Source organism: Myotis lucifugus, unplaced genomic scaffold (assembly GCF_000147115.1).
Source record: "Myotis lucifugus unplaced genomic scaffold, Myoluc2.0 scaffold_726, whole genome shotgun sequence".
Lineage (NCBI taxonomy): Eukaryota > Metazoa > Chordata > Mammalia > Chiroptera > Vespertilionidae > Myotis > Myotis lucifugus.
Window position 1 is genome coordinate 227,192 of NW_005871774.1, and position 19,823 is coordinate 247,014.

The 19,823-nt window shown below is 55.6% G+C and overlaps 2 protein-coding genes across 2 annotated transcripts in view; both read right to left on the minus strand.

Moving 5' to 3' along the window:
- The window catches only part of NUP214 (nucleoporin 214), a 76,827-nt gene extending 74,034 nt beyond the window's left edge, over window positions 1-2,793 (minus strand). Inside the window, 2 exon segments of the mRNA XM_023746731.1 lie at window positions 474-669; window positions 2,630-2,793. Of these exon segments, the coding sequence (XP_023602499.1) occupies window positions 474-669; window positions 2,630-2,674 (241 nt within the window). The 5' untranslated portion in view covers window positions 2,675-2,793.
- Window positions 2,794-3,788: 995 nt separating this feature from the next.
- AIF1L (allograft inflammatory factor 1 like) lies at window positions 3,789-19,389 on the minus strand. The gene is made up of 5 exons (XM_006105808.3): window positions 19,210-19,389; window positions 13,500-13,566; window positions 11,445-11,486; window positions 8,962-9,124; window positions 3,789-6,576 (listed from the first exon to the last, which is right to left on the minus strand). Exons 1-5 carry the CDS (start codon window positions 19,315-19,317, stop codon window positions 6,489-6,491), a joined length of 468 nt encoding a protein of 155 aa, XP_006105870.1. The 5' UTR covers window positions 19,318-19,389; the 3' UTR covers window positions 3,789-6,488.
- Window positions 19,390-19,823: the final 434 nt, after the last annotated feature.

The window sequence follows — 19,823 nt, forward strand, 5'->3', positions numbered from 1 at the left end:
AATACACACACACACACACACACACACACACACACACACATATACATATTTTTTAACTTTTTAAAAAATGTTATTTCTTGTAAGTCACAATATTGCCAACCTGTACCCATACTTTTGCAAATAGTACACATTTCCACTTGTTTGGAGGGAACTGTTGTGCCAACTAAAAAGCCATGCAGCAAACCTTCTCCAAGGGAGCCAGAAGCCCGCTGCAGCTGAGCAAAAACAAACGCAGGGCAGAATGGTAAGTTCTTCTCAACTCAGCTCAGAGGAACAACTCATCAAGAGAGAAAAACAAAGGACCAAAGAGAACCGGACAGGCTTCCAACATCTAACCTAGAACTTATTCTTGGGCTCAACCTGAGGACTAACAGCAGTTTTCATTTTAATATTAGAATGGTTCTTGGGAAGGAAACTATATTAGTACTTCACTACACTCCTCCCCACTATGCAACACAAAGCAAATGACTTACCTATCTTATTGGGATCATCTCCAGGTTTATTTTGAATAAGAAGATTTTTAGTAGGAAAAATGTGCAACCCACTGGCTCCACCAGCAAAGACCAGGCCATACTTGTTGGACACGGCAAGCAGACTTGAGCGTTCCCTGGGCAACTCCTCAGGGGAGTCAAAGATCCTCACCTTCTTCAGGGCTCTAAACTGAAAATCCTGTTGGGAGACATCAAAACAAGATCAATTCAGGGAAAATGGGAAATTAAATCAAGTCTGTCATAATCCAGTAGACTGGATTCCAGTAAAACAAAAATACATATTACCCCGAGGCCAAGGACTGTGTGGCTTAGTCATTTTCAAGCTTCCTGTACATACTGCGGTACTTGGCACAGTGTTTATTAATATTTATTCAATGAAATAAAATTTATTATGTTTTTTTTAAAAATTGATTTTAGAGAGAGAAAGGGAGAGAGAGAAACACTGATTAGTTGCCTCCCGTATGTGCCGATTGGGGATCAAACCCGCAACCGTTTGGTGTATGGATGACGCTCTAACCAACTGAGCCCCCTGATAGTGCCAACGAAATGAATTTTAAAAAATCCTTTCATGAAGACTTCCTTGACTAATCCAGCTCACACTAAATGTTTCCTTTTCTGAATTTCTAGCTTATTTATTGTCTTAACCTCCACACAAGCTGTGTCATTATCTATTATTATTTACAATCTGGTCCTATTTTGTAGTATGTATTGACTCCTGACCCAGAATAGTGCTGAATAAACTGTTAAATACTGAAAGCATCACCTGACTACACTGTAAGCGGGACTACCCAGTGCAGTACCCAACAAACATATAAGGAAATAATGGCCACAGAAAGGTAACCAAATCAACCAAATCCCAAGAATGACTTACCTGGATCAAGTGCTAAACCAAATGCCACCACAAAAAAACAACAACAAAAAACCCCAAAGGACATGTATGGTCAATCTCGGTGCTCAAGATCTACAATCACAAGCCCACACCTTTAACATAGGCTCTGAGGCCAGGCGTGGCTTGACCCATCCACTATGGAGCCTTACCCCACAACACTGCCTCCCTGACACCAGGGAGCCATCACCCCTGCCACCTCCAGGTCAAGTTTTCACTTCCTCCCATTTTCATGCCCCTTGGAACTGCAGGGCCTGGGAGCCTCCCCCAATCTCCTGTCAATGCCCGACTCGCCTAGTCTCCAGTGAATTTACCTATATGCATTCAAAGACAATTTCCGGTGTGCACCACTTTTTTTTTTTAATATATATTTTTATTGCTTTCTTGGCAAAAAGAGCTCCATAAATTTACCAGTCGCTATGTTAAGCTGTATTATACTCGTAAAAGGTTTTCTTTTCCTTCCATTCTAAACTTATCTTTAAGTTGAGGTTTTGGTGAAGAAAAGAATGCGAATTTTCCCTTTTGCTTACATTTTCAAACGTGTTAAGAGTCAAAGACAGCCTTTCTCAGCCTTCGTTTTTGTACACTGAGGGTTTCAAACGCCTACAACCTTCCTGCGACTTCCTCCCTCTCCGGTGTTGATAGCCATCACTGGGGTCACCTGCCCTTCTCTGTAGTTTTCTGACCCGGGCACGTTTCCGGTACCAAAACAGCCCTTCTATTCCCATTAACTGAAGTGCTCCGTCGGACCGGGGCCGAGTCCTGGCTCTGCGCTGGGCGAGCCCGGACCACCTTCCGGAAGTCGTCCCGTGAGAGTGGACAGGAGAGGGTGCTAAGAAAATGTACAACCACCGCCTAGATTTCAGCCTCCTTGTCAAATGCGACCGTGGGAAAGTCACTTCCCAGACTTGGACTTGCTCCTCCATGTTAACAACTATTCCGAACGGTGGCTGTACGATCAACTCAGTGCGTAGCACACAGTGAACGCTCGATAAACAGCTTATTATCACGGCTCCGACCGCCACATGTAAGCAGCTGGAGTAACACGAGACCAGCCCGGGAAGACCAGCCCCGGCAGGTGTTGTGGGGTAAGGCTCCATCCTAGCGCCCAGGACAGGCAGGTGAAAACTCTAGACGCGGCAAATATTCAAGCAGGAGGCGGGGCAGCCGGCACCCGCGCTTCGCCGTTCAGCCGGGCTCCCAGGCAACGCCGGGACTAAGGAAGGGAGGGAGGCCGTGGCCAGTCTCTGACCTTCATCTCCCGCTCAGGGATCATAGCATCCATCTCGTCTCCCATCGCGCCGCCCTCAGGTGGTCGAAGCAACCGCCGCTGCCCCGCGCGGCCTTCCCCTCACAGCCCAGGCCGCTCCGAGGCCAACTTCCTACGCTCCAGGATAGCGGCGCGCGGCGGCCTCCGCACTTCCGGCGCGCTTGGATGGCGTCACGCGTTCCCGTCCAGGGAGACTGAGGTTCTGTCTGAACTCTCGCGCTCTCCCGGCCGCCCCCTCCCATTGGCTGGCTCGAGCAGTAGGGGGCGGAGCCCTGGGGCCCTCGCGCCTGCGCCCGGGAGCGTCCAGGTGCCGCCCCCGCTTTCGCAGCCTGAGCGGGGCGTGTTGGGTTCTATGTTTGGACGGCGCACGCCTGAACTTTCTACGCTCAGGATTCAGTGGAAACCCCCAATAACACTTCGCTGAAAGTGGTTATTCATGGTTCCCGAGTCAAGGAAGTTAGGAACTTGACCAATATTCACAGGGCTGCTCTTGAGAGGGGCTTCGGAGGGGGATGTGTGTGAAAGAAAAGACGTTCAGAAAGTGGATGGGGCAGAGCCTCGCCTCGGGAGACTTAGGAGGTTAAAGAGCACCAAACATCAGCTTTGTTTGCTCCTTTCAAGGTAATGGCTGACGAAGCAAAAGCCTGGAAGCCGCAAAACACCTTAGGTGTGTTATTTAATCTTCAAGACACCCTAGTCACCCGTCCGTCGTTGCATTTAATTGATGCGGTAACTGGAAGCACAGAGAAGGTGGAATTACCCAGCGCGGTGGAGGCGGGATTAGAGTCCAGTTCCTCCGGATATGCTAATCGACGACTATTCCGTGGACGACTATTCCGTGGACGTTTCTGTAGTGGATTTATGTGAAAAATGCTCTAGGACAGAGGTTCTTGGTGTGTGTGTGTGTGTGTGTATTGGAGGGGAGGGGACAAATTGCGGATCTGCTCCAAGCCAGTTCTCATTTGTAAGACAAGGATGATGACAAAGAGAATCTGTCTCCTTAGGTTGTTAGGCAAGGAAGTTCTGTGTTTAGCAGAGCCTGGTACACAAGACACACTCATCCAGTTACTCTATTCGCTAGCTCTTCAGAATCCGTTGAGCCCTGGAACCCATCCCCAGGACACACCAGTCGAGACATGGGTAAGTTTGTCTGTTTTATTTCCAGTCTGTAGAGATGATCTCCAACACCACACACACTCCCACGCACGCCGCACACACATTGCATCCACCTGAACTTGCCTGGCACACCTTCCTTTCGAGTCGCGGGGACAAAGCCACACTTGGCAGTCCCCACGTTTCTGGTTCCATTGGTTAGATTTGGTCTTTCAGAGAGAAGACAGCTGGAGATCTAAGAAGCTGAGCCCTTGGTCAGAGCAGAGTGCAGGAGCCAATAGCCACAACCTGAAATACATGCAGACTCCCCCCGCCCCCCCCCCCCCCAGGGGCCATTCTTGAGCCCTTCTTCCTCCACGAGAGAGCACCTGCCTGCCCTTCCCAGAGCTGCGGACACATCCCTTGCTCTCCTCCCTTGAGGAGTCTTGCCTGTGGTCTTGTAAACTGGGGGGCCTATTGAAAGAAGCTTGGTTGGCTCTGCCCTGCTCTCTGAGTGAGGATCAGGTACGCTAACTATGGTGGGTAGTCCAGGAAAGCTCTACCTTGCTCAGAGGCATCCTGTCCCAGAGAGGAGGGGTAGAAGGGAGGGGTGAGGATAGGCAGCTGCTTATCTAATGATCTTGGGGGGAGGGGAGCCAAGACAGGGAAGGGGGTGGGGTGAGATTTTACATTTACAGGGAGAACTGTTTTTGCTGGGTTTAAACTTCAACTAGGCCTGTGCATTTGAGCAGCTCCTTAGCCTGAAGCTCAGCCAGCCACGGCCGAATAATCTGCTGCTGAACTGGTTCAGACCAACCAGTGAACCTGGCCTAGCTATTTCCCATTCCCTGCCGGCTCCACGCTCTCATGCTGCTGGAAGGGCAGCTCCTTGGGCCCTTGATGATGGGTCACCGAGGAGCCCCAGGAACCCACGCTGGCTCCAGCTCCAGCTCCAGCAGCACCTTGCCGCTTCAGGTTGGGCAGAGGCTTCTCCAAGACTCTTGCCTAGTCTTGGGCCCAGCTTGGCTCCCCCAGGATTGCAGTGCAGTCACCCCAGAGCCCCCTTTTTCCTAACATCCATCTCACTTTTCCCTGTCTGGGTCTGACTTCCCCACTAGACTCTAAATATGAGTCTATTTCACTACTGGGTTCTTAGCTCTTGGCCCATAGCAGATGCTTAATAAATACATTCAATGAGTGAGTGCATCTAAGTCCTGAGCGGGCAGAGTAAGGGACTCCAGAGCACAGGTGGGGCCAAGGCTGAGTTTCCTGCTCAGCCAGCATGGGGCCGAGTGTGACACCTGTGTGCGTTCTGAGAAGCAGCTTAGCTGAAAAGCTCTAGCGAGTTCGGAATTACAGAGGCAGACCTGGCCCTTACCCAAACCCTGGTGCTGACTCAGAGGCACTGGGAAGGGGAGTCCTGGCCCGGGGTCTTCCCGGTGCTGACCTAGGAGCAGCGAGGCAGCCCAGAGCAGCGAGGAAGCATGGGCGGGGCATCTGAACACCTGGGCTCCAGTCCAGGCTCTTCCGTCTCCTGATGAACCCCTGACCTCAGGCAAGGCACTTAACCCCTGTGGGCCACCACAGTTTCCTCACCTGTGACACGGGAGGACGGGCTCAGCTAACCTACAGGGTGGATCGGGGCTGCAAAACCGTGTGAGTCCGTAATAGAGGACACAGGAGACCCCAGTCCAGTGCCCAAGCTCAAGGTTTGGGGCGATCTGGAAAGGGTGAGGTGAGTTACAGAGACAGTGGACACAGCACATGTCAGCACAAAGAGGGGAGACTTAAAGCTTATAGTAGGTGGTCAATAAATACCTGTTGCATGACTGAGTACAGTGACGTAAGGTGGGAGGCGAATGGGGAAGCACAGTCATTTCCAAGCAGACTGGGATCGGAAAGGCAACCCCCCGTTTCTCAGATCTTGGTTGGCTTAGCCAAGTTGTGCTCTGTTTGCCACAAGCATTTTATTCTGCCTTCTCCTGGCCTGTTGCCCTCAGCATCCTCCCTACAAAGTAGGATGAGACTGAGACGACCCCCTTCCCCAAGGCCCCTGGCCTCCCCTCTCTTTCCAAAGCCCTTTGCTGCCCAGCAAGGGACAGGACTCCCTCTGAGCTGCCTGAAAAGGGTGGCCGGGGGGCAAGGCTGGAGGATTTCTTCCGGAACCTTCTTGAAGGGCTCAAATTGCTTGCTTCCTCCTTCTGCCAGCTCACTGAGGATGAGAAGCCTGGCCTGAGGGGGGCGTCACCTGGGTGGTAGGACAGTGAGTGGCCACATCCCGGACCCCTGAGAGCACTGGAACCTGTGAGGAATCCCTAGCGAGGCCCTGCAGCCTTGTTCCTACTCCAGGGTCTCCTGAAGCTGGACTGAGGTCCTCACCGGGGCCCGGCCAGCAAGCCGGGGCTAAGAGCAGAGGCTTCTGGGAAGGATGGCTCCAAGCGCGGGGATCACAGGCTTCCAGCCCCCTGCCTTGGCCTCGCCCTCTCCCGTTTTTGGTTTGATGTCAGCCCTTCTGCATGCATGGGGGGTGGGGAGGAGGGTGGAAGGAGAGAGGGAGGGGCCCCAGATCCCCTTCAAGGCAGATAATTTGCGCTTTACAAAGAGATCACTGATTCCGCAGATGAAAAAAACAAACATGCCCAACGACCAAAAAAAAACCCCAAATAAGACAAAACATGAGTCCAGAGAGCAGAGAGATAAAGGGGGGAGGAACGGGCAGGGAAGGCAGGGGCAGGTCCCGGCGGGGTCCTCAGGGCAGGCTGGCAATGTCTCTCTCTGGAGGGGGGCCACCCGGCTGGGGGCTGCTCTCTTTGGCTTTTCCTTCAAACATCATGACTCTGGTTTGGAGATGGAGAAAAAAGAAAACAACAGGATTAGGACCCTCCCGTCCAGGGACAGCTCCTCCAGCCTTCCCCGGCGGGTCCTCAGCAGAGCGCCCTTCAGCCATCTCGCAGCGGGGTCTTCTCCGAAGCCCAGGACGGCGGCTACGTGGGAGGGGTTCCCAGTCCCATTTCACACAGGAGACCACTGAGGGGCAGAGTGGCCGTGTGACTCCTCAGAGCCACACAGGCAGCCCGAGCAGGACAAGACGGGATCCCTGACTTCTAGGCCATGCACCTTCCCCTAACGGCACTGCCTGGAGGAGGCGGAGCTAGGCTGGGCCACAGCTTTGCTCAAAACCCCTTCTGATCTTCAAAAACCTCCCACTGCTCTGAGAGGAAAGTCTGAGTTGAGGGTAGGGATTCATGGTGTAGTCTCCCGGGGGAAACAGCTGGATTTGAGCCCCAACCTACGACTTCCCAGCTGGGGACTCCAGCGAGGCACTCGACCCCGCTGATGCTCGTGTTTCCACCTGGAAGGGAGGGTGAGGGTGCCCAAGTGCTTCCCTCCTGGAGCTGGTCCAGGCATCAGTCCTTCCCTGGTTGGGCTCTTCCCATCCCCCCGGCTTTAAATCCCACCCAAAGGGCCACCGTCCACAAACAGCTTATCTTGAGCTCCAGATCTACACTGCCAGCTCCCCCCTCCGCCTCTCCCCTTGGCTGTCTGAAGGGCACTTCCCTTGAACACATCAAAACCTGAGCTCTGATTCCCACCTTCCCTGCCTGTTCTTCCTGCCAAGCACACAGCACAGTCGCTCACTCAGTTACTCAGACCCCAGACTTTAGACTCCTCGGACTCCCCGTTTTCCTCTACACCCCACTTCTGGGCAAGGAAGCAGTGCTTCTGGCTCTCCCAGGCCAACAGCTCCTGCCCCCCTGCACTGCACCTCTCCAAGCGAGCACTGCATCCCTCACCTGCAGAGGCCTCCCTGCCGCAGCCAGAGGGGCCTTTTAAAGTCAGCCCCTAGCTGAGAGCACTCCAGTGGCCTCCCTCCACCGTAGGACAAAATGCTAAGTCTGACAGGCCTACAAGGCCCCATGTCCCCCGGCCCCTGCCCATCTCTGCAGACTTATCCTCCACTCAGTGTCCTGACTAATGGCCCAGACACCCTGGCCTCCGTGCTGTCCCTTGAAAAGAGCACATTCTGCCTCAGGGCCTTTGCACGAGCCATGTCCTCTGCCTGGAAAGCTTCCCCCAGATCTTCACGTGGCTCTTCTCTTCCCGTCTCCCTCACTCAGGGCTCTGGTCAATGTCGCCCTCTCAGTGAGGTCCTTCCTACCCCCATCACATTGTCTCCATTCCTCTTCCTACTTTGTGATTTTTGGACGACACCATTACAACCTGGTGTTTTTATTTGTTTCCTGCCATTAGAATGTAAGCTCCAGGAGGAGGTCAGCAACTCGTGTGTCCCCAGCACCTAGAATAATTCCTTGCATACTCAGTAAATATTTGCTGAATTAACAAATGCTAAGTCTAAAGTGTCAAGTGCCTGACACAGTAAATGTGCACGAAATCTTCGACGTCCTTTTACTAGCATCGTCACTGGTCGCTACCCCGCCCCCTCCAGGGCCATCTGACCCTGGTGCTTTTCCCAGCACACCTTCGGCCCCGCCCCACCCACACGAAAAGCTCTGACCAGCTCCAACTGTGGGCTCACGAGCCGGTTACTCAGCCTCCTGGACCCTCAACTTCCCCGTTGGTAAAATGAGACAAGTCTATTTGACATTTGAAAAAAAAAAAGTTAATCTTATTTGATGAAAGCCAAGAGAGGTCCTTTTCAGCTCAGATACCACGAGACTCTGCAGGGAATTTCTCTGCAGCTCCTCGTGGGGGAGAACCTGCGTATAGAGTGTGACTTTAGCCACCACGGGTCTAGGTGCCATCAGCCAGGTACCGGGCTAGACTCTCAGGTGTGTTATCTCATGAATCCTCAGGACAACGCTTCATGGAAGATATTTATTACATCTCTATCTTACAGATGAGTAGCATGCCCACTCTACCGCCCTCTAGAGCGGTGTTTAACTCTAGATTGTGCTCACACACCCCCTGGGTGGGAGAGCCACTTACAAACAAGAAAACCGAGGTTCAGAAAGTTTTGCCAGTAGCTTTGTCATCGTCATTGCCACTGTCATCACAGCTGCCACTTACTGAGTGACGATTCTACCCGGCCTCTGCTACAGGCTAATGTCACCTGCACGGTACACGCTAGTGTGATATTGACAGGTAAGGAAGGCAGGTTCAGAGAAATGAAAAGCCTTGCCCGGCGGCCACACGGGCCAGGGGCCTCTCCACACACAGTGACCGGGCCTTCAGAGGCCCCGGGAGAGGCGGGAGGTACTCACAGCTTGAGGACGGCCGACCGTTTCCCCAGCATCATGTTCACAAAGTCTCGGTAGGAGATGGTGTGGCTGACCCCACCTGTCACCTCCGAGATCATCTTCCTTATCTCCAGGTGGGTCTTGGGGACCCCAAGCTTCTCCATCATCCTCTTTAAAGACATAAGGTCTGCGGGAGGAAAAGCAGGCCCGTGAGGGGTAGGCAGGCAAGTCCATGGCCTTGCTGCTCTAGGGACCTATCACTCCCTGCCCGTATCCTTCGGAGGCAATGCAGACTAGTGGTTAGGGACATGTGCTTCTAGTGTCACAGAGACTTGGGTTGGAATCCAGCTCTGCGTTTTCTGGCTGTGGGACCCGGGGGAAGCTACTTAACCTTTCTGTACCCTCGCTCCCATCGGCGGTCAAATGGGTTGATGGGCCCGGCCAGCGTGGCTCAGTGGTTGAGCATCAACCTATGAACCAGGAGGTCACAGTTCCATTCCCAGTTAGGGCACAGGCCCAGGTTGTGGGCCCGGTCCCCATTGAGGGGCGTGCAGGAAGCAGCCAATCAATGATTCTCTCTCATCAGTGATGTTTCTATCTCTCCCTCCCTCTCCCTCTCCCTTCCTCTCTGAAATCAATAAAAATATATTAAAAAATAAAACGGGTTGATGGGACCATTGGGAGGGATGATGCGCGAGAAGCACCCGGCAGGGGGCAGGCGCACAGTGATGAGCAGCTGTTCTTTCCTGTGATCTCAGCTGCTCCCCGTGGGTAGGGGGAGCCCTGGGCCTGCTGCCCAGGGAGCCAGGAGGCCACTGCCCAGCGAGGTGGGGTCAGGGACTTGGCCTGACCCCAGGCATCGACATCATCGCCAGGGGGCAGCTTCTCCCCTCTGCCACTCCCACCCTGCAGTCAAGGGCACCACTTAGGCCAGAAGGGAGAGGGTCCAAAAATACCCTGAAGAGCAGGAAAAGCAACAAAAGAACAAAATTCAAGAAAAACAAGGGAGGCACCAGAAAATCACTACGCCCCGAGGAGTCCTGCCTCTGACCAACCGGCTCCCAAGATCTGAGGCAATTTCCTTCGGATTGTTCCGTGAACAATGGTCAGCAGAGGATGGCGGGGAGGGGGTGCGGCAGGCAGGTTTTAGGGCCTGCCGTGAAGCCAGCTCACCCGAGAGGCAGGGCAGGCAGGACTGGTGCCAGACCCCTAGGTGCCAGGATGTCCAGGGCATTTCAAAGAAAGCTGGGCAGCCTCTGCAGGAAGGAGTGAAAGGGCTCCCACAGCTGCTGGCCAGACTCGAAGCTGGCAAGAACTTTCTGGAAGGCCGTTTGGCGGGATGCTTCAAAAACCTCTGACCCGGGATGTCTAATTCCTGAGATTTACTCTTAAGAAATAATGTGGACAAAGATTTACATACAAAGATGGTCTTCGCAGGATTATCAATGACACTAGGGCGTTGGCCGAATGAATTACAGTCCATCCCCACAATGGAATATTATGCAGCCACCAATTATATTTCAAAAGAAAAGTAAATCATATGTCAAAATACTCACAATATGTTACTTTTTAAAATAAAGGAGATTCTAAAAACGCTATAAAACAGCACTTGTGATGAGAACAAAGCGTGGAAGGATATGAACCGCGCAGAGCAGTTATTTCTGGGGGGTGGGCTGTGGGTGAGTGACGTCTACTTGTCTTTGTGCTTTGCTGGGCTTTCCAGAATTTTTTTCTGATGAAAATGTTTTAACTTGATAAATTTTTTTTCTGAAGAAGAAAAAGAATAAAAATACCCGAAAGGGGGAAGAAAGAGAGAAGGCAGAGGAGTAGGAACGCAGCAACACGAGCTCAGGGTGAACCGGAGGAGGGATGAGGACCCGGGCCCGCCACCTAACAACCACGTGCCCTGAGCAAGTCGTTTCGTCCCTCTGAGCCTGTTTCCTCAGCTGTGAAATGGGATGATTAAACCAGCCTTGACCATGTCATTCTGCTACTGGTGAAGGTCAACACATGGTCTTGAATGTAAGTGCCAGGGGACAGGCGCTGGTCACCCGCAGCGTCTGGATGGCAGGACAGGATGAGGTCTGTTGGAGGAGGGACCCAGTGTACACGAGGCACTTTGTCAACAGCAGGACAGTGAACAGATGGGAGGAGAGGCTTGGGGACCAAGGAAACCCCAGCCCCCTAGGCCAGGGCGTCAAAAGCTTGAGCACCTCCAGCCCCCGCTGGGGCGGCACTCTCTATGCTGGGTCCCCTGGGGTGGGAGGCCGAGGCGAGGGCAGGAGCGGGTCGGGAGGGAAACGGTGGGAAGAGAAGTTTGGGGCATGGGTAAAGGCAGTCGGGCTCCACCCTGGCTCAGCTGGCCCCGCCCATTGGGAGGGTTCGGTGTGTGCCCCTCACGCTCCTGACACCTCACACATCAGGCGAGTCTGTGCAGCTCTCTGGACCGTCACACCGTCCACCCACCAAGCACCCTGGTCCCCCAACACTCTCACGGCCTCACTCACCAATCTCGCCTTCATTGTTCAGGTCAAACTCCATGTACTTCTCTGGAAAGCACAGAGCAAACACCGGCATTAGCTTGGAAGAAGGGTGGCCCTGCGGGTCCCAGTGACTCCCCTGTGGGAACTGGCCAGGTCCTTGGGGAGCCCACCCCTAACTCCTCATCCGCGTGGGGGTCTCACACCAGTCCCATCATCTCAGCTGAAAAAAGAGCTCGTCCTGCCTGTACTGCTCTCCTGTGGGCCACGGAGAAAGGCGTGAGGGGTCCCTCTGACCCTCTCCCACGCGACACAGCTGTTTCCTTCCGGGTCCCAGCATTGACGCTGGCTGCATCAATCGGCCTCAGTGACTACAATAGATTCTGGCCCCGGAGAGGCAGATTGGTGGGCAGCCAGGTGTGGGCACCATTGTAAGGAGTCCCTGTGGTTCGGGACCTTTTGGTCGCGGGCAACACCGAGAAGCCAATGCTCTTCCCGGAGGAGTGCCCGTGGCCTGCCCTCCCCACAAAGCTCACCTACAGACTGAGCCAAACGTCCCGATCCAGGGGTCCCGGGAACCCCCAGTAGCGAGAGAATGACGTGGACACCTTGGCATCTCTGTCGGGGGCGGTGTGTGCAAGCAAGCCCTGTGGCCTCGGGCAGCCCACCCGGCCCAGGAGAGCAGGGCCCTCGGGGCGCCTCCGCAGGGAGCAGCCAGCGGCCTCCAGGCCCCGGACCTTCAGGAGCCTCTCAGGCTGCCTCGCCCTCCATCCCCTTGCTCCACCCACTGGCCTGCTGTGCCTGGCCCCCCAGCTGCTCCCACTGGGCTTGCCACCCTCTGCCTGGCACGTCCCTCCCAGGTAGTCACAGGGCTCCTCCTCAGGCCTCAGGGCTCCCAGCCTTTCTAATTGGGCACCCCCCCACAGCCCCCCCAGCACCTGCTACCCAGACACCTGTCCCTTTCCCAGGGCCACCCCATCGGTGACTAGAGAGAGGGGAAGGGCTGCTCCTCCCTGGCCAGGCCCTCCTAGGGATGATTGGCAGGGGGAGGGCGACAGGGCAGGGTGGGGATACCTTTGTTCTAGTTCTTACATTTTTTTAGTGTAAAAAGCACCATCGCATTATGGTTAAGAGCAGGGGTTTTGGAATGAGATCAATGTAGGTTCGAGCCCCAACTCCGCCCAAGGGGAGCTGTGCGAGCCCAGGCGAATGACCCCACCTCTCTGAGCTGACTTTCTCTAAGTTAAAGACAGCATCACCTCCCTCCTGGCCGAGGGGGATGATTCAGGGCACTCACAACACCGCAGGGGAAGCGCTTAGCCAATGGTGTCCTACCCGGACAACCGCAGTGTGGACAGTTTGAGGAGACCGGGCAGGTTCTCTGCTGGGAGCAGGGAGGCGGCCCGCAGTGCCACGGCTCTGGGGGGATGCGGCCTCGGGATGCTCGCGTGGTCCTCCAGGGCGCCCGAGTGCACCCCCCGCAGGAAAGGTGGGCGCGCCTGCTCCTTATGTGCAGGGTCCTCTCCTTTCTCGAGCCGCTGGCCCGGAACCAAGCGCCCGGCGGCCGGAACAGAGGGACCTTTATGCCGCCCCCTCCCCGCGTGCGCGCGGGCTCCCGGGCCCTGTTTTCTTTTCATCCCGTGCTGCTGGGATTCAATGGGCAGAAACTCTGCCCCCTGGCCCACTGCGCAGACACAAGCGTCCATTCTCCACAGGGGCTGCCGACGCTCCCCGCTGGAGGGGAGAGCTGGAGGGGGAGAGGCCAGGGCTGCTACAAAGACCTGATTGTGTGCTGGGGCCCCGGAGCGCGCAGGGCCTGGGCAGCGGTGGCAGGAGCCAACCTGAGCCTGCGGGGCAGCTGTGGGGAGAGGGGCAGGGGCAGACTGAGGCCCACAGGAGAAGGGTGAAGGGGCCAGGGGGGCTTGGAGGCCGTGGAGGGGCCTGCCCCCTCTCACTGGGCACCCTGTTCTGCAGCCCACCAGGAATAGGGGCGTTCTGGAGGAAACGGGTGCAGCCTGGCCCTTTGGGGGCAAGGAATCCTCCGGATGGGGGCCGGGGGGTGGGGCAGCCAGCCCCGCTCACCTTTGAAGGCTGAGAGCTTTTCTGGCAGGTCCTCTTCATCACTGTATTTCTGGTCACAGAGAAACTCCTACAGAGGCGAGAGGGCAGAGCTGAGCAAGGGGGCAGCAGGCAGGACTGGCCCGCAGGAGGCCCAGTGCCCCGGCCTCCTCTTCCGCCGGGTCAGACGTGCGAGTCCAGCCCCCGAGGAGGAAGTGGGCTCAGAAGCTGGGCGGGGCCTGGAGGGTCTGCTCCAGAAGATGGAACACCTTCAATCACACGGGATCATCGGCGCAGGGACCTGCCTCCCCCAGGGCACCCCGCTCTGGGGTCCCGGAAGCAATGAGCCCGAAGACAAGCCGCCTGGTTCCGCAGTAACTGCTTAGGTATGTGACCCTAGCGCACGAATTCCTCTCTGGTTTTGCAGTGCTTTCTCTCCGAGGGTATAATCATCGCAGCTACTTCTGGAGTTTGCATGAGAATCCAAGGGGAGTGCATGTGTGACTCCTGGACACAGCAAGTGCTCAGTAAGCAGCCGTCGTGTTATTTGTCTCGGCTCCAGCCAGAACGTGACTGTGCGTTGCCTGGGAGGTCACTTCCCCCTCTCCTCTGTGCCCTCACCTATAAAACAGGCCCACCTTCCCCTCCGATGCTGGGAGAGATTCAGATGAGTCCTTTCAGAACCAGATAGGGAGGGTCAGGGCCACCAACAAGAGCCCCAGCATGAAGCAGCTACCCGCATGCTCTCCTTAGATCCGCCAGTGGACCCAACAGTTTCCCATTTTACAGATGAGAAAACTGAGGCTCACACAGCCGGAGCTTCAGTTCAGCTCCATCTCATTCAAAGTCTATTTCCTTGACCTCGACCCTTAAAGATGGGAGATGGCAGGCATTCATCTGGCTTTAAAACAAAAGCTACCTATTTGTCAGCACCTGCTCCACCAGCACAGGGCGTCGTTGCTAATCTTCAAACCGCCCTAGAACCTGCGTGCAGATGGGGAAGCAGAGGGTGTATGCCCACCCTAGCACCGGACTCCGCAAATGCCCTCTCTTCTCTGGACCGCACTTTTCTCATTACTGAGCCGATTGGACATGGGCATCACTCCTCATTCATTCATTGACTCGCTCTTTCAACAGCTTTGGAGGGACCGCAGTGTGCACTGCTGTGTGCCAGGCAGCAAGGGAGCAGGTGAGGCCAAGGCAAGTAAGACAGAGCCCTTATCCTAGGATTACAGGGAGCGTTCACAGTGGCAGTCAATGGCATCTGTCAATCACTCAATCTGTTTCTAAATTCCTGCTGCTACTTCCCACTAAGATGTGCCTGTACTTACACATCTCCTAGGACAGGGAGCTCACTACCTTCCCAGCCTGTCGTGTAACCCCCTAGAGCAGCGGTTCTCAACCTGTGGGTCGCGACCCCTTTGGGGGTCTAACGACCCTTTCACAGGGGTCGCCTAAGACCATCGGAAAACACATATATAATTACATATTGTTTTTGTGATTAATCACTATGCTTTAATTACGTTCAATTTGTAACAATGAAATTGGGGGTCACCACAACATGAGGATCTGTATTAAAGGGTCGAGGCATTAGGAAGGTTGAGAACCGCTGCCCTAGAGGCTTAAAGTAGAACAAGAGAATGACAAAAAGCCGAACGGGTGAGAAAGCACTCCGGGTTCGGATCTCAGTCCCCTCCTTACCCACCTCTTCAGGCACCTGTCCCTCCTCGGGGACAACCACGCTCGTCCGGCCGTGCTCGCTACGCAACGGGTGTGATTTAGTTTGAGGCAGAACCTGACCCGTTCCAGGGCCCAAGTGTCTGCATGTGAACCCAGACCCTCTGACAGAGAAGGAGAAACCTGCCAACATGACCCCCTCGCTGTGCTCCCCATTGGATCCCCTAGGACGCTGGTTTTACAGGTAAGAACAGGAGGACCACAGAGCTCGGATAATACGTCTCAAGTCCGGGCACTGAGGAAACGCAGGTTGGTTTGGAACCTGTGCGCACCAGATGCCAGGACCTGTGCCCCCAGCAGCCTGGTGGAGGGCGGCCCCGGGGCCTGGCTTGGGGCCTCGTGACCATGCACGGCGCACAGCCCCGCCCGCACTGAGCTGGAGCTGGAACCTTCAACCTTCTCCTGCTGCCGGGGAGGCTGCCGTCCTCTGCTGGCTCCGTCCAGGACTTCCCTTCCCCTTGGCTGCCTCTCAGAGCTCTTTCCACCGCAGACCAAAAGTAGGACAGTTAACTCTTGTCTGTGACCCCGAGCAAACCAGGCACCCCCGGGGTCACAGACCCCAAACCTGTCCAGCGGAGGGACGAATAGGCATGGTTCCCAGACTTTGGGGTGATGCGTAAGAAAGACCTACCACGGAAGGAACAGGGACACCTTCGGGCGGGCGGCGGGCGGCACCTGGGGCTCTCCCAGCTCCCACGTTCTGGTCGACCGGAAACCCTGCACCGGCCGGAGCCGTTAGGAATGTGTCCTGACCACCTCTAGGAACCCAGGCGGACGGGGCTCAAGGCGTAGGGCATGGGCTTGGGTGTTGGAGGCAAATCACAGAGATGAACATGAACAACCAGGCAGCAACTGAGAGCAAGGACAGGAGTGTGGGGAACCCCGGAGTGCGATGACGACTCCCCTTGGCTCGATTGGCCCAGCCTGGCCCGGCCAACTTGCTCCCACTGGGACTTTGCTCTACTGGGCCCCTTGCCTGGACCCCTCATCTCCACGCTTCTTTTTCTTAATATATTTTTATTGATTTCAGAAAGGAAGGGAGAGGGAGAGAGCGATAGAAACATCAATGATGAGAGAGAATCATTGATTGGCTGCCTCCTGCCTCCAGTAGATCAAGCCCACAACCTGGGCATGTGCCCTGACCAGGAATCAAACGGTGCCTCCTGGTTCATAGGTCGATGCTCAATCACTGAGCCACGCTTGCTGGGCAACTCCACATTTCTACACGGCTTTCTCCCTCGCCTCCTTCAAGCCTTTGCTCAACCGTCACCTTCTGAATGAGGCCGGCCCGTCCACCCCACTGCAGCCCCTGCCTCCACTTCCAACCGCCTTACCTTCCGGGGCGTCTCCTTCTATTCCATGGGATGAATCCCCTCCTAACACAATGTAATTGCTTATTAAAGGTATTGTCCATCGTCTGTCTCCCCTGTGAGAAGGTAGGTTCCGCATAGTAGGTGCTCAATAAATATTTGCAGGATGAGTGACCGAATCAAGACTCAGAGAGGATAAATAATGAGCTCAAAGCAGCACAGCTAGCGAGTGGCCAAGCTGGGCTTAAAGTCCACAGAGGAGGCACGTGGGCTCCCTGCCTGCACGGAGCTGGAAAGGTGAGTGACCTGAGGAAGTGGGTGTTGGGAGGATGATGGGAGGAGGCCGGCCCTCGGCCACAAGTTCTAGAACCACCTGTTTATTGTCTTGCACCTCCCAGGTACTTAGCACCCAGCACGTAGTAGGCCCTTAATAAACATCTGTTGAATGAATGGAGAAGCCTGCCATTTAGACAGAATGACTTTTTCCTCTCTCACCCGAAATGGCAGGGTGGGGGGGGGGGGGTAGCGGGGGGCGGGACGAGTGACTCAATGATTAGAATCACATTTTTTCTTAGAGCCAAAAGTAACAAATGCTTGAGCCACAGAGTGACCAGGGGTGGGAAAAGCAACTGACCCATTGGTGGGTGGGTAGGCAGCCCTTGCTGGCCCTGGGCCTGGGCAGCTGTGTGGACTTGCCTTTGGCAGGGGCCGGGGAAGGCAGGCGACAGGAGCAGGAGCAGGAGCGCCACTGGCTGGGCTGCCAGCTCCCACCCCACCTCCAAGCTCCGGAGTCGTGGTTCCTGCTTATGCACAGCCCACAGCTTCCTCCCCTTCAGGTGGTCTGCCCCCCACATCCTTGCCCATCCTCCGGCCCAGCCACGCCCAGTGGGCAGGCACCCCATCTGTGCAGACTCCAGGACCCCTGGCTGCCCTGACTCTGGATCCCCAGGCAGAGGAGACAGAGAGAGAGGTCAGCCCGCTTTGGAAGAAAAGCAAAAGCCGAAACCCAGAGAGGGCACGCTGGAGCCAGACGCCTGGGTGTGAACCACTTAGCAGCTGTGTGAAAAGTACTTCGCTGGTCTGTGCCTCAGTTTCCTCATCTGTAGGAAGAATACAAACATCTCACGGGCTTGTTCTGAGAAGGACAGTATGTGAGGAAATGCCTGTGAATTTCCTAACAGCGCCTGGCACCTGTAAGTGCTAAATCAGTGTTTGCGGTTGCCTGTCATCTTCTGTTATTTCTATCTGCACGATCCACTGACAACCTCAGCTCACCGTCCAGACCACGTGGCCCAGTAAAAAGACCGGAAGCAAGCGTCCTTCCCCGACTAGGCTGCTCACGATGTCCCTTTCCCCTCTCGCGGCCTCCCCACTTGACAGATGGGACCACTGAGGCCCAGGGAGGTTGCTCAACCTGCTCCAGATGACAACGTTTCAACAGTTCATGGGCTATCTCCCTTCACCATCCAGCTCCCTCCCTGCCCTGAACACGGAGAAGGTGGCCTGACCACAGGTTTCTGAGCAAAGAAAGCCAATACCAGGAGTTACCTTTCCTCCTGGGCAGCTGCAGAAGGAGGTTATTCCAGAGCCAGGGGCCCACCCAGTAACCCTCAGGGGACAGGGTGTGGGGGGGTGTTTACGCTACCCCCACCCCCTCTCCCACTCCAGCCCACTGTGCCCAGTGACACGCCTTTCCAGCTGCAGGAACTGCTGTCAGGCCTTCAGGAGTGAGGGGCTCTGAGAGTGACCGTTGCTAAGCAGAGGGGCAGGCTCAGAGGCCTGGTGGCCTGGGCAGTCCCTGGCAAAGAGCCAGGAAAAGCAAGCAGGCAGGAGCCTGGGGTCGGAAACAGGAAGCTGTGAGCTGAGCAGTCACTCCCCAAGCCGGGGTGTCCAAGGCAAGGCCCGGGATGGTGACAGAGCTATTAAAACATCCATCACGGAACGTGGAGCATCCAGCTGGTCCTCTTTGTTCAGTATCTGGGGAAACTGAGGCCTCAGACGGGAAAGGTCTCGCCTAAAGCCACACGGTCGGAAGCCTCACATAAACTCCGACTGCAGGGCGTGTGGGGCGACGGGGCGGGAAGGGAAGTTGAATCAGGGTGCCGGGGTTCAAATCCCAGATCCAGCACTTCCTAGCTCTGTAGCCCTGGGCAACTTGCTTTCCCACTCTGGGCCTCGATTTCCTCATCTGTGAAATGGGATCATAATAACAGCATCTCCTCATTGGCTTGGATGAAATGAGCTAACCGCATAGACCCTTACGAAGGGTTAGCAATTACCATTATGCGTTTGGATCACCCAGAGAGATAACTGCGAGCAGGGCAAGGGCAGAGAAGTGACCCAGCCCCAACTCCCTGTCCCACACTGTGCCACAAAGTCCCGCTGGTGAGTCTTGGGATGGCCATCCCTCCTCAAGGGCAAGCTCTACTTTGGACACCTGGCTGACCTAGCAGTGACAGTCCATCCACACGGGCAGAGCGCGCCCATCTCTGGCCTGGGGGACAGTGCCTGCAGCCACACCTGCCACTGCTGCTCCCTTGAGCACATCAAATCTCCCCCGCCTACGGGAGTCCCATCCCAGTGCTCATGCCGGGAGGGGCTGTTTCCCAAACCAGTAGAGGCTGGCAGCCCGGATCCCTGCCACCTGCCTGATTCCCCCAGACTTAACTCTCTTTCTGGGCCGGTACCTCTAGCACCTGCTCCCGGCTGCTTGCTCCCGGCCCTCCAGGCTCGTCTTTACGTATTAGCTGTAGCAGAATTTTGGGACGGGCGGATATCACCATCTTGGAGGCCATCCAAGGGGCTGGCGGCTGAAACCCTGGGCGAAAACCCCGAGCCCAGGCGGTACTATACCAGGTCGTCAGGCCTATGACGCAGTGCACAGGTTCTTAAAGGGCCAGGACCAGGCCACAAATGCCCAGCCTGGTGCCTGGCACGTAGACGGAGCCTGTAACATGCACCCGCAAAGGACAGCAGGCTCACATTCCCCACAGCAGCTCCGGGGCCTCATCCGGACGCTGTGTCCTCGCCAACAGATGGGGCAGCTGAAGAAAAACACCCCATCGGCTACACCAGTAAAGCAGACCCTGCAGAAATTCCATCGCTCGCTTCCTGTGACATGGCCACACTGAGGTCGCCACTGGCTGGACCTGTGGGGACACTGAATCCTCGGAGGCTCACGTGTCCACTTATCACCACCTCCTTTATAATATATTAAGGAAGAGCAAGAGAGACGGGTGCCCAGTGATGCCAGCTGGGCACATTCACCTGGGCAGGGACACAGTGGCACTGCCAGTACACA